At 37.8% G+C, this 14,412-nt stretch overlaps 1 protein-coding gene across 4 annotated transcripts in view; it reads right to left on the minus strand.

The window, feature by feature from the left end:
* NT5C2 (5'-nucleotidase, cytosolic II) overlaps window positions 1-14,412 on the minus strand; it is a 94,686-nt gene that overhangs the window by 52,245 nt on the left and 28,029 nt on the right. Inside the window, exon 1 of one of the 4 annotated variants that reach the window (XM_047703457.1) lies at window positions 9,091-9,112. The exons of 2 other annotated variants lie outside the window; for them this stretch is intronic. In XM_047703457.1, coding sequence (XP_047559413.1) covers window positions 9,091-9,104 — 14 coding nt within the window. In that variant the 5' untranslated portion in view covers window positions 9,105-9,112. Of the gene's footprint in view, window positions 1-100; window positions 270-9,090; window positions 9,113-14,412 lie in introns of those variants that run through there. One more of the 4 variants, XM_047703458.1, reaches the window with a different exon arrangement.

Genomic DNA, 14,412 nt, shown 5'->3' on the forward strand with positions numbered 1-14,412 from the left:
TTTAAGGCACATGAACATGCAATTTACTAAATTTGGAATTATTTAAGTAGCAAACTCTTAGTGGTTTTGAGATTTAAATCGTAATTCAAAGCAGCATTACCTCATCTGTCACTGGTTGCCGTTCTGCAGTGTGTGAAACTGAGTCAATGAGTTCTTGAAGTCACATAACAAAATTCTTCTTTAAGCTCCTAGTATAATTTACTTCTGTGTAACTTTAACCTCACTTCAAAAAGACTGCTTTAGTCTGAAACAAGACCCTCAACAGCATGTATCTCTGAGACTGTTGGAGAAAACACCTCTGTGTCTAATTTAACTTGTCATTGGATATCACTGTTGCTCCACACAAATCCATTTGGAATAGAGTTTCTTTGGCGATGGTGAACTTTATCCCTAGCTCCTCCCCCTGCCTAGAGTCACAATTTCCTGGCCAAGAGCCCAGCAACAGTTACTGCAACAACAAATGAGACTAAAGATGCAAGTATAAAATCTTCTTAGGCATGTTTTGGTTATGGGTTTGTGTAATAATATACTCAAAGCTTGTTGCAACCAAAGAAAAATTACAAGTGCTGTTTCGAGATCAGATCGAGAGTACAAATTTAGATTATGAACCAAACAATGTCTCTTTGTATGTATGTGTGTTTACTTAATAAAAATATGCCATAATGTGGATCTCTGTTGAATATCTAATTTAGTATCTTTCTCCCCAAACTAGTTTCTATTTCTACTTTTGACACTCTCATTTTACCACTCAACCCTAAAATTGAGTAAATATTGTTTCCTCCCCCTCAAATCCACATCATCTCATTTGCCTTCATTTAAATTTCCAAACGTCAAGGGTGCCTAGGTGGCTCAGTTAGTCAAGCGTCTGCCTTCTGCTCAAGTCATGCAGATCCAAGGGTCCTGGGGAGCAAGGAGCCTGCTTCTCCCTCTATCCCTCCCTCTGCTCATGTTTTCTCTCACTCTCTCTCAAATAAATAAATAAAATCTTAAAAAAAAATACATTTCCAAATGTCTATCGAAACCAAATCTTCCATTTAATTCATACTGCTACCAACTTGTCCAGGTCCTTGTTAACTCATTAACTCTTCAGCAATCACCTTCCAATTGTTCTGCCTGTGCACTAACAGCCAAACTGATTGTTTTGAAGTACTGCTACTCAAAGTGTGGTGTGTGGTCCACAGACCAATACTGTTCTGTGAATGGTTGTTACAAATCCATAACATGATACATACAGAAATTGCAAGTATTTAGAAATTCTCATAGCAATTGTGAAACTTTACATTTGTTGACTGTAATAAAAAAAAAATGCAGGGGTGCCTAGCTGGCTCAGTCCAAGGAGCAAGCAACTCTTGATCTCACCGTCATGAGTTTGAGCCCCATGTTGGGTGTAGAGATTAAATAAACTTAAAAAAAATATATAGAGACCCCCAGGTCTCTTCATTTTCCTAGTAAATCATTTTTACTATATTTTGTAAATGCATCAATTTGAAAAGACTGGGATGAAAACAAAACAAATGACCCCCCATCACTGATAGTTTGAGAAGAACTATCCTGAAGCCCAGCTCCAACCATGTCACTCTCCTACTTAATAACCTTTAGACATTCCCCACTACCTACCCAAATTATACAAGTTTTTGTATCTTCAAGGAGTTCAAAGCTTTTCACCATCTTTCCAAAATCAGTTTTTTCTCATATTGCTCCATATCATGCACCTTTTGCTCCAATAATCAAAATGAACTACTATTTCCTAAAGGTACCCTGAGGCTTCATTTACACTGTTCCCTATACCTGACATGTTCTCCTCAGTTATCTCTAATTTTTCAAGACACAGCAATCTCAACTGACTTCTTCAAGAAACCACTCTGGCTGTGCCACATAACTACAGGCAGAGATGCCTCTGGGTCTCAGATTACTTTTCTACGTAATGAAAGAGTATTATAGAGTTGTGATCCATCTGAGACGTTTGAATATTCGAAATCCTTTATTTTGGCTTGTGGTATATTTTGTCACATACATAAAATACACAGGTAGTTCTTTTATTCTTTACTGGATTATGAACTTTGAGGCCAGGATTTACTGCCTTCCCAAAACTTACCATAAGGCCTTATATAGAGCAGACACAACATTTAGTTGAGTACTGGGTTTCTTTTGGGGGTAGTAAAAATGTTCTAAAATTAAACAGTGATATTGGTTGTACAACTCTGTGAATATACTAAAACCACTGAATTGGACACTTTATTTATTTTTTTTTAAAGATTTTATTTATTTATTTGACAGAGATCACAAGCAGGCAGAGAGGCAGGCAGAGAGAGAGGAGGAAGCAGGCTCCCTGCTGAGCAGAGAGCCCGATGCGGGGCTCGATCCCAGGACTCTGAGATCATGACCTGAGCCAAAGGCAGCGGCTTAACCCACTGAGCCACCCAGGCGCCCCTGAATTGGACACTTTAAAAAGTGAATTGGATGGTATGGGAAATATATTTCTATAAAGTTGTTATATAAAAAGCATAATTGCAAGACCTCATTCTGCCTTTATGTCCCTATCCTTCAGGAAAAAGTATGCTTGGTGATACAAAAATATATAGGTAAGAACTTTCTAATTTATGAAATGGATTCTTAAAATTGAAATTCAAATACCACAGATATACAGACAAAATAAAACATTCTGGACTAGATTTTATAAAAGAAAAAAATGATTTAAGTAGCATTAGTTTTTGTTTTCATAAACTTCAGCCAATAATTTACTAATAAGTCTGAATATTTTCTCTGAAGAACACCCTCAGGAGGGATACATTTTATCACATTGTGCCAAGAGAACAGAAGCCTGTGCTTTTAGAGCCTGAACACCAAGGGCGGGTGGCTCGGTTAAGCATCGGCCTCCGGTTCAGATCATGATCTCAGGATCCTAAGATCCACGCCTACGTGGAGCCTGGAGTCAGGCTCAGTGAGGAGTTTGCTACTCCCTCTTCATCTGGCCCTCCCCCAGCTCATGATTTCTTTCTCTCTCTCAAAAAAAAAAAAAGAAATTAAATATATATTTTTAAAAGATTTTATTTGTTTGACAGACAGAGATCACAAGTAGGCAGAGAGGCAGGCAGAGAGAGAGAGAAAGCAGGCTCCCCGCTGAGCAGAGAGCCCAACGTGGGGCTCGATCCCAGGACCCTGGGATCATGACCTGAGCCGAAGGCAGAGGCTTTAACCCACTGAGCCACCCAGGCGCCCCCAAATTAAATATTTTTAATGAATAAATAAATAAAAGTCTGAACAATAAGCATGTTATCATTTCTAAAATAAAACATGAATTAATTATAATATTCACTTTTCTCAAATAGTCAATATAAAAATCTTCTGGTGAAAAGATGTGACTATGATGATATACACAGAAAACAAAAGACGATTAAAATTTGAGATACCATCACTTGTCAAACTCACCCATATTATATGCCACTAAAAGGGGGCGATGCCCAAGAAAATTTAGGGCCTTATAAAGCTAGAATCTCACAGGGCTACCCATAACATGAAGAAAAAGAATAAATAAATCTGCAACATAGAAGAAACACACAAAATTTGTATATCTCAGCCCTGACATGGTCGAGGATGGGGGAAAAACCTCCCCTTGAGGATCTGAGGAGTCATGTAGTTGGCCTGTGATCTGAATTTACACTACTAGGATGGTTAATATCGCCACTAGGTGACTAAAAGAAATACAATTATTTGGAAGAACTCATCTTAATTCTAGGTGGTATTCTGCTAGATGCAGCCCAATTTCAGAAATGTTTAAGTGTTTAAAAATGTATATAAAATATGAAAAGTACTGATCACACTATCTTTCCACTCAAGCTTTTGAAGCAGACTTTAAGGAAGGGACATTAAAATTCCTTTCACCTTCTTTCCCAAATGAAGGAACTGCAGTAATGAGAGCAGGATGGCAGGGAATAAAAGAAAAGACTAGCAAATGAAAAATACACAAATTAAGAGAGAAACTAAAGACAGTATACTCTGAATATAAATTTACTGTTCTAGAATCCTGGTCTAATTAAATACAAGTTTTTCCAATCCCTTTTTTCCTATTTTCCAATAAGTTCTTTTTCATTTTTTCTCCACAATTTTTTTTAAAAGATTTTATTTATTTATTCAAGAGGGAGGTAGAACTGGACTGGAACGGACAAGCAGACTCCCTGCTGAGCACCAAGCCCTATGCAATGCGGGTCTATATTTCAGGATCCTGAGACCATATCCTCAGCCAAAACCAAGAGTTGGAGCCTAACCAACTGAGCCACCCAGGCACCCCTCTCCTCAAATTTTTAAAGTAAAGACCAATGGTACCAGTGTATAGAGGATAATTTATAAAATGCAGCAAAACGCAAAGCTGAATTTTGCAGAATAAAAGTGAAAAGAAAGTATGATTATCCAATGTTATCATTAGGCCAACTTAACAACTGTACTGACTATGCTTATAATGGAAAAGACAGGTCAAAATCTAGAATTTAGGGGAGCCTGGGTGGCTCAGTTGGTTAAGCCTCCGCCCCTCAGTTTCAGCTCAGGTCATGATCCCAGGGATCCTGGGATCCAGCGCTGAGACAGACAAGCTCTGCACTGAGCAGGGAGTCAGTTTCTATGCCTCTCTCCTTCTCCCCAGGGCTCATGTACTCTCTCTCTACATACAAAATAAAGGAATCTTTTTAAGATTTTATTTATTTGAGAGAGAGACTGTGCACAAACAGGGGGAGCAGCAGAGGAAGAGGGAGAAGCAGGCTCCCCACTGAGCAGGAAGCCCGACATGGAGCTCCATCCCAGAACCCTGGGATCATGACCTGAGCTGAAGGCAGATGCTTAACCAACTGAGCCACCTAGGCACCCCTAAAATAAAGAATTTTTTTAAATCTAGAATTTAAAATAAAAGCAAATGATAAAACTCATAACCTAAAGAATCTGTATTTTCCCAAATACCTTCCCTTGAATAAGAATAAACAATAACACGGGCACCTTGGTCGCACAGTTGGTTAAGCCTTAGATCCTTGATTTCAGCTCAAGTCAGATCTCAGGGTCCTGAGACTGAGCCCTGTCTGGAGCTCCACACTGGGTGTGGAACCTGCTTAAGAGTCTCTCCCTCCCCTTGCTCCTCCTCCCCCTGCCCCACTCTGCCCCCCGGGTTCACACTCTCTTTCAAATAAATAAAATCTTAAAAAAAAAAAAAAAAAAGTACTACCCAAACTCCTTTCTCTTTTGCATTCTCATCAGCAATAGGAGTACGAGGTGCTCAAATATTGTCTGTGTTTTTAATTTCAGTCATTCTAGTGGGTCTGCAATGGTATCTTGTTGTGGTTTTGTTTATTTTTTTTAAAGACTTATTTATTTATTTGACAGATAGAGACCACAAGTAGGCAGAGGCAGGCAGAGAGAGAGGAGGAAGCAGGCTCCCTGCTGAGCAGAGAGCCTGATGCAGGGCTCGATCCCAGGACCCTGGGATCACGACCTGAGCCAAAGGCAGAGGCTTTAACCCACTGAGCCATCCAGGCGCCCCTCTTGTTGTGGTTTTAATTCCTATTTCCCTAAGGACTAATGAGAATGAGGTAGAGCATCTTTTCATGTGCTTATTGGCCATCTTTTTTCCTGTGTGAAATATCCATTCAAATCTTTTGTCCATTTTTTTCTTAAAGATTTTATTTATTTATTTGTGAGAGAGAGAGAAAAAGCACAAGCAGAGGGATTGGTAGGCAGAGGAAGGAACAGGCTCCTAGCTGAGCAAGGAGCCCTATGCAGGACCTGATCCTAGGACCCTGGGATCATGACCTGAACTGAAGGCAGAGGCTCTAACCCAGGCGTCCCTCTTTTTGCCCATTTTTAAACTGGGTTTGTTTGTCTTATTATTATGCTGTGCAAATTCTTCATATATTTTGGATTTAAGTCCTTTACTAGATATATATGTACTGAGAATACCTTCTCCAGTCTATGGCTTGCCTTTTCATTTTCTTAATGGTGTCTTTCAAATAGAGTTGTTTTGCTTTTGTTGTTATTGCTGTCGTTGTTTTGATGAAACACAACTGATCAATTCTGACTTTCATGTTATGTATTTTACCTAAGAAATTTTTAGCTAATTCAAGGTCACAAAGATTTTCACCTATACTTTACTTTTTACTTTTATATTTAGGTCTAGGATCTATTTGTGTTATTTTTTATATATAGTTCGAGGTAAGGGTTGAGGTGCATTTTTTTCCTATATGAATGTTCAGTTGTTCCAGCCATTGAAATACCTTGGCCTCACTGCTGAAAATCAATTGGGGGGAAAAAAATATTTATATATATATATCTCCATGGGTCTATGAACTCACTTTTAGGTTTCACGATCCACATATGTCTCTCCTTACACTAATACCACACACTGTCACCATTACCATTGGTTTACATTATATTCAAGTATAGTTTTTGGTAGTTTAACTGTAATAACAAACTTTTCCTATTACTATTAGAAAAATATTTCATAGATATCGAATGAAAGACTATCTACATGTCCAAATACCACACATATAAAAATTGTTTTCATACAAAGTACATACAAAGTACAAATTCTTTTCATACAAAGTACAAAATGTATCCACTTATTTCTAAAGATAGCAAAGGAAAATGAAATCTAATTGACTTCATGTATATGACCCATGCATCTCAAATGAACTTGCTCAGGGGTACCTGGCTGGGTCAGTCAGTGAAGCATGGAACTCTTGATCAGGGTTGTGAGTTCAAGCCCCCAGTAGGGGTAGAGCTTACTTTTAAAAAATAAATGCACGGGGGGCGCCTGGGTGGCTCAGTGGGTTGAGCCGCTGCCTTCGGCTCGGGTCGTGATCTCGGGGTCCTGGGATCGAGTCCCGCATCGGGCTCTCTGCTCAGCGGGGGGCCTGCTTCCCTCTCTCTCTCTCTCTGCCTGCCTCTCCGTCTGCTTGTGATCTCTGTCAAGTAAATAAAATAAAAATCTTTAAAAAAAAAAAAATAAAAAAAAAAAAAAATAAATGCACGGGCAATTATAAATGCAAATATAAATGCAAATCTTAAAAAAAAAATTAACTTGCTCACTTATCTATTCAGACAGTATGGGAATTGTCCCAGTTGCTCCTAAAAATAAAGCTAAAAAAGTATCTTAGCCCTTACAGTATCCTTTGGTTTATACATATCTCTTTCTAACTAACCAATTCTAACACATACTTTACCACAGGGGAAAAACTAATAATTTTGACTGCACCTAGAAATATAGTTCCTAAATCTACAAACCAGCTTTATAAACAATCATGTGAGGGCGCCTGGGTGGCTCAGTCAGTTAAGCAGCTGCCTTCGACTCAGGTCATGGTCCCAGGGTCCTGGGATCAAGCCCCACACTGGGTTCCCTGCTCAGCGGCTGCTTTTCTCTCTCCCTCTGCCACTTCCCCTGCTTGTGTTCACTGGCTCTCTGTTAAATGAATAAGTAAAAATAAAAATAAATTTAAAAAATAAACAATCATGTGTACAAGACTGACAAATATTACCAGCATGTGTGATAACCTTTATGAAAAAAACTGTTCAACAACTACAGGTTTATAGCCAGTGCCAGAAGGAAAGAAAACGTACAAACCCTAAAGAGACAGCCCTTTCATGACGTTTACATTTAAGGAAAGCTCAAGATTCTAGTGCTATCATGAGAGGTTTAAAAATAATACAGAATTGGGCGCCTGGGTGGCTCAGTGGGTTAAGCCGCTGCCTTCGGCTCAGGTCATGATCTCAGGGTCCTGGGATCGAGGCCCGCATCGGGCTCTCTGCTCAGCAGGGAGCCTGCTTCCCTCTCTCTCTCTCTGCCTGCCTCTCCATCTACTTGTGATCTCTCTCTGTCAAATAAATAAATAAAATCTTTAAAAAAAAAAAATAATAATACAGAATTATTATGTCCACGGTTGTTCTCTTCATTCAATAATGAAATTTAAAATAGCAGGAAAATAGCCAATTTTGTTTTGCTCACAATCAATAATTAGATTAAAATAAATTCTAAAAATGTGGCTCTGAGACACTCAATCTCACAAAACAAACTGAGGGTTGCTGGGGGGCGAGAGGTGGGTAGGGATAGGGTAGCTGGGTTATGGACATACAGGAGGGTATGTGCTATGGTAAGCGCTGTGAAATGTGTAAGTCTGACGATTCACAGACCTGTACCCCTGGGGCAAATAAAACCTTATATATCAATTTATAAATAAATAAATAAATAAATAAAGGGACTCTGAAACTATTTCAAAATTTCTAATAGAACCAAGGACTAGAAAAAGAAGTTAGAGCTTCCAGAAAATAAAAATTAAAATTTTACTGACTTTTGAAAAAATTTTTGAGATCTCTGTACTACTTAATCAAAGGGAATGGCTCTCTGAAACTAACCAGGTCTAGTTATGCTTGAAGGTTAGGAATGAAATAGTTACTACGCAATCATTAACTTACATGTCACCTATTAGTGGTAAAAAAAAAGAATTTCTGTAACAATTCAAACTCGGGTATAAGAGACAATAATAATTTTCTTAAAAAGACAGTAATATAGAAACAATAAAAACCTTAATAAAAAACTATTCTATACTGCAAAGTAAAAAGAATACAGGATTCTACTCAAAATTACTTTTTGCTTACACTTCCCCGAAAGAAACAAAATCACAAGCTGTGATTTCACACCATCTTTCACACCATTTTCCAAAGGTACAAATTATTTGAAAATGACTTTGAGATTTAATTTCACTCATTTCTATGTAAAATTCTTTGGTAAGACATCACTATTTGTTTCCAATCTTCATAAACACATTCTACAGAAAAACAAAATGAGTTTACCACAAACGGGATGCTTAAAGCTCACTAAATTCCTGCAAAGAGTATCCATCCCCAAAGCTGTCTTTCAAAAAACAGCAAATAGTAACTTTACAGTAGATTACACGTAAAACATTAACAATCAAAGCTTTTGGCTAAATTTCTTTTAATCTCTCCCTCTACCTTCCCTGGTGGACTGGTAACACTGCTTATTAATCTTCCAATTCACAGATGACTAGAACATCTCTTTGCTGGAAAAAATGAAGGAAAAAGAATAATAAACTCACTTACCCTTCCTTAGACATTCTCAAAGATCTACTTCCTCTGGATGAGAATACAGGATCAACAAACAAGCTTCACTGATCTCCTGAGAACTGTAGCTCATTTGTTAAAGCACAGAGAACTCGGGCCCTGAGAAGCCCAACAGATTCGGGCACAATGCCGAACCCTAACCAGGCAATATCTCAGTGACCAATAACCTCAGCTTTAAATACTTGAAAACCTAAGAATAATAGAAAAAAAACTGGAGGGCAGAAAAAATAACTAATGGTCTGAAATGTTTAATGGCCAGTTTAGAAAGGCGACAACCCAAATGGCAAGTTCCCCTAAGAGACAGGAATCATTACTGGCAAACACACAGAAAAAGCAAATTTACCCCCTAATGAGGCCTGCCAATAGTACGCAAACAATGTGAGTTTCACAGAATGGAGCGGCCCTAGTCAGTCCAAATCATTTTTAGTTTACTCTGGGAGAGGAAAAAAAAAATTAACAGGATAAATAATACTATGTTTTAATTCTCAATTTAGTTATTTCCTCCCTTAGAAAATGAACAATGTGAACTACAAAAAAGGGGAGTATTTATATACTGATCGTATTACAGGAGGAACATAAAGTATTTCCACACTGAGGTCTTTTTTTCTGATCATTAACTGCTTTTAAGGAAAACATCTGTGTTCACAAATATTTTACTCAACTGCCTGAAAATTTCAGCTCATGTGGAAAGAAATTTAGAGATCTCTGGCATATCCGGGATAAATCCAGAACATTCTAAAGGTTAATTCCAAATATCAGAGCAAGTTGGAACGTTTAAAGAAAAACATGTGCAACATTCCTACCTCCTGACTAATATAATGTATAGGGATTATGCAACAATGGGAGAAATAGACAAGTGTGCTAACCTCCAAGAACACTGAAATGACAAGTATATCCTCCTACTGGTGATTCAAATTAAAAATATACATACCTTAAAGAAATACTACATGAATTAAAACTTTTAATTTAAAAAAATTATCTCTTTAAGTATTACCTAAATATCTTACTAATAAGGTTTCTATTAGTTATTAACATGTGTAGTCATCAATAACTGAAAGAATATATTTCAGTATATCTGAAATTAAAATAACACTGTATGTTAAGTATACCCGAATAAAAAATTTTTTTAAATAAAGCCCTATTAAATGCTATAAATTTCAAGCTAGAATTATTTTCAGTTTATTTAGAAAAGCAGTTGGGCATAATGGAAGGAGAATGAGCCTTGGATCAACTAGGTTTAAATTCTAGCTTCTCCACTTTCTAGCTCTGGATCCTTGAATAACTTACTTATTCTAAACCTCAGATTTTTTATCTACAGAAGACAGGTTACATCTGGTAGGGTTGTTGTCTGTCATTTTTGAGCACTCAAAGAACTACTATAACTTCAGGTGTGGGGGGTACAGGAAAGCAACTGGGTTGCTTGTCGAGCATTATCTCACCAAAATACCTCTTGGGAAATATTTTTTTTTAAAAACCCATTCTCAAATTCTACATGAAAATGAAGGACTTTCACAGACTCTCCTCAACCCAAATTCCATAAATATAAGAATACAAACAATATGGAAAAATAATCTAATCCTGAAAACTGCCAATTTCCCATGGCTTCCTGGGATTTTCAGCATGTTGCTCAGTGTTGTGGAAATAAATGTAATTATCAGTTTAAGACTAGTTTAAGGCTTTACTACTTGCAAAAAGAAAGGAAAACAACAATTCTTACTTGAACAAAAGGGTATACACATTTACACAAGCTTCCTATGCATATGATAATGCACTATCTGAGATGATTAGATCTTTCAAACTCCATTCATATAGTCAAGAAATATTCACTGAATCTCTATGTGCCTGGTACCTATAATACAAAGATGAACATGGCAGTCCTTGATTTTAAGGAGTTTGAAGTTTAATGGAGTAGACCCACTCAGAAAGCTTAAAAGCAGTGTGGAATTACAGTATTAGAGATATGCACAACAGAGAGATGTATCTATATTCTCTTGGCTGAGTCTTACTGAAGGGCAAAATACCCAAGTTGTTTTTTTAAACTGACAAAAAACTGGGTTTTTTTAAACCCAGGGTGCCCGGGTGGCTCAGTCAGTTAGGCATTTGCCTTCACCTTGGGTCATGATCCCAGGGTCCTGGGATGGAGCCTCATGACCATATCCCTGCTCAGCAGGGAGTCTGCTTCTCTCTCTCCCTATGCCCCTCCCCCTGCTCACTTTCTCCCACTGTCTCTCTGATAAATAAATAAATCTTAAAAAAAAAAAAAGTAAATAAATAAAATCTTTAAAAAAAAAAAAATGGGGCGCCTGGGTGGCTCAGTGGGTTAAGCCACTGCCTTCGGCTCAGGTCATGATCCCAGGTCCTGGGTTCGAGCCCCACATCGGGCTTTCTGCTCAGCAGGGAGCCTGCTTCCTCCTCTCTCTCTACCTGCCTCTCTGCCTACTTGTGATTTCTCTCTGTCAAATAAATAAATAAAATCTTTAAAAAAAAAAAAAAAGAAGAAGAAGAAGAAAAAGAAATTAAATGGAATAATGCTAACCTAAGGCCCAGGCTCTTTGCCAAGGTAAAGGATTAGCAAGTGTTAATCAGGCTAAAGGGAAAAGAGTGAGGGGGAGAACATTTCAACAAAGAGTAACTATGAATGAAAAGCAGCACAGCAGACATTATGATGTATGAAAAAAACTAGACTCAGTTCAGAGTTAATGAAATACAGAGTTGAGGAAGGGAACTGTTAAAATGAAATGGAAAGAAAAGAATCAAGTCTTACAGGGCACACGCTCACAGTCTCTTCTCAAATAAAGAAATAAAATCTTTAAAAATAAATGAATAGGGGCGCCTGGGTGGCTGAGTGGGTTAAGCCTCTGCCTTCGCCTCTGGTCATAATCTCAGGGTCCTGGGATCGAGCCCCACATCAAGCTCTCTGCTCAGCAAGGAGCCTGCTTCCCCCTCTCTCTCTGCCTGCCTCTCTACTTGTAATCTGTCAAATAAGTAAATAAAATCTTTAAAAAAAGAAATAAAAATATGGGGCGCCTGGGTGGCTCAGTGGGTTGGGCCGCTGCCTTCGGCTCGGGTCATGATCTCGGGGTCCTGGGATCGAGCCCCGCATCGGGCTCTCTGCTCGGCGGGGAGCCTGCTTCCTCCTCTCTCTCTGCCTGCCTCTCTGCCTGCTTGTGATCTCTCTCTGTCAAATAAATAAATAAAATCTTAAAAAAAAAAAAAGAAATAAAAAATAAAAAAAGAAATAAAAATAAATGAGCAAATAAATAAATAAAAACGTATTGAGTAGGTACTACAAAGATGATCGCCAAACTACTAATGGTGCTCACCTATGAGAGAGGAGTGAAGGTGAAACGGTAAGTGAAGGGGAATTTTCACATTTCAGTCTGTACCTCTATACTCCTGAATATTATACAATAAGAATTTATTTGGATGTCATCTAAATATTTTTAAATACTGTTAAAAATAATTAAGAGAGGGGCGCTTGGGTGGCTCAGTCATTAAGCCTCTGCCTTTGGCTCAGGTGATGATCTCAGGGTCCTGGGATCAAGCCCTGATCGGGCTCCCTGCTTGGCAGGAAGCCTGCTTCTCCCTCTCCCACTCCCCCTGCTTGTATCCCCTCTCTTGCTGTCTCTCTCTCTCTCTGTCAAATAAATAAAATCTTTTAAAATAATAATAATAGGGGCGCCTGGGTGGCTCAGTGGGTTAAAGCCTCTGCCTTCGACTCAGGTCATGATCTCAGGGTCCTGGGATCAAGCCCCACATCAGGTTCTCTGCTCAGTGGGGAGCCTGCTTCCTCTTCTCTCTCTCTCTCTGCCTGCCTCTCTGCCTACTTGTGATCTCTGTCAAATAAATAAATATTAATAAGTAAATAAATAATAATTGAGAGATTAAAAGTTGGGGTTATCGTATTGAGCTGAAATGGTTTAACTTCTGAATGATACATTAACAATAAAAATTCTCTTTTAAAAAGTACTGAAAGGAGGGGGTTGGAAACAGAGCCAGGATATACTTCAGATCTTTTGACTCTTAAACCAAAGTTCTTTAAGATTTAAATGTTTACTATATAACTGGAAACTATAAAAATAGAGCATATTTGATAAAAGATTCCAAAATGAAACTCTGAAACAAAAAAATTATAAAAACCAAAATTTAAAATGTGATAGATTCTAAAAAGAGAATTAGTGAACTGAAAGGCAGGTCTGAAATACCTTACAGAATGTAACATGGAGAGGAAAAAGGATGGAAAATATAAGAGAAAGAATGAGAGAAGAGAGGACAGTGCTAAAGTCTAACATATGTTTATTAGAGTTCAGAGGGAGAGGATAAGACAATAGAGTAAGGACAATATATGAAAAGATAATGACTGAGAATTTAGAAAACCAATTAAAGACAAGTACAGAATTAAGAACTCAAATGAATCCCAAGCAAGATATATAAAACAAATCTAAAGTTTATTAGTCTCTAACTTGAGCAGGAATGTGTATGAGAGTGATACTTTCGATATGTCTATTGCTTCTTTTTAACTTTGAAAGCTCACTACTAATTTAATAACATATATAATGTGATGAGACAGGATATATTATTATGTAATATTATATATACTAAATTATAATACAATTAAATCAGTAAGAATGGAAAAAAAAACAATTACAAAGCAAACTAACAAATGAACCTAATTATACTGCATACAACTCTAACCACACTGTATAGAAAAACAGCAAGAAATAACTAATCCAAATAACTAAAAACGAACAAACAGACAAACCAGCACTTGATTATATACCGTTAGTCATGGGCAAGGTAAGTAAGAAAGAAGTACTACAAAAAAATCCTGTTTTGTTATGGTATGAGCAAAGCAATTATGAAACTACTGTAAATGTATTATTAGATTGAGCAAATGAGTAAATACGTTGATGTCCTGAAGAGCCAGGGTTCTTGCTAAAGAACAACAGGTAATTTCATGGAATTAAAGTAAACAAGAAAGAATCTTGGGATAAACTGGAATTAGAAGCAATAGCGTGAACTTATGATTCCAAAAATATGTGTAAGAACGTGTACTCAGTAAAAATAACTGATAAAGGTAAAGATATCTCTATGGGGATGCCTGGGTGGCTCAGTCAGTTAGGAGTCTGCCTTCAGCTCAGGTCATGATCCCAGTGTCCTGGGACCAAGTCCATCCTGAGGCTCTTTGCTCAGCAGGGAGCCTACTCCTCCCTCTGCCTGCCACTCCCCCTGCTTGTGCTCTCTCTGGAAATAAACTCTTGTGTGTGGGGTGGGGACATCTCTATGATACTCCACCCAAAA

The sequence above is a fragment of the Lutra lutra genome, chromosome 14, assembly GCF_902655055.1.
Source record: "Lutra lutra chromosome 14, mLutLut1.2, whole genome shotgun sequence".
Classification (NCBI taxonomy): domain Eukaryota; kingdom Metazoa; phylum Chordata; class Mammalia; order Carnivora; family Mustelidae; genus Lutra; species Lutra lutra.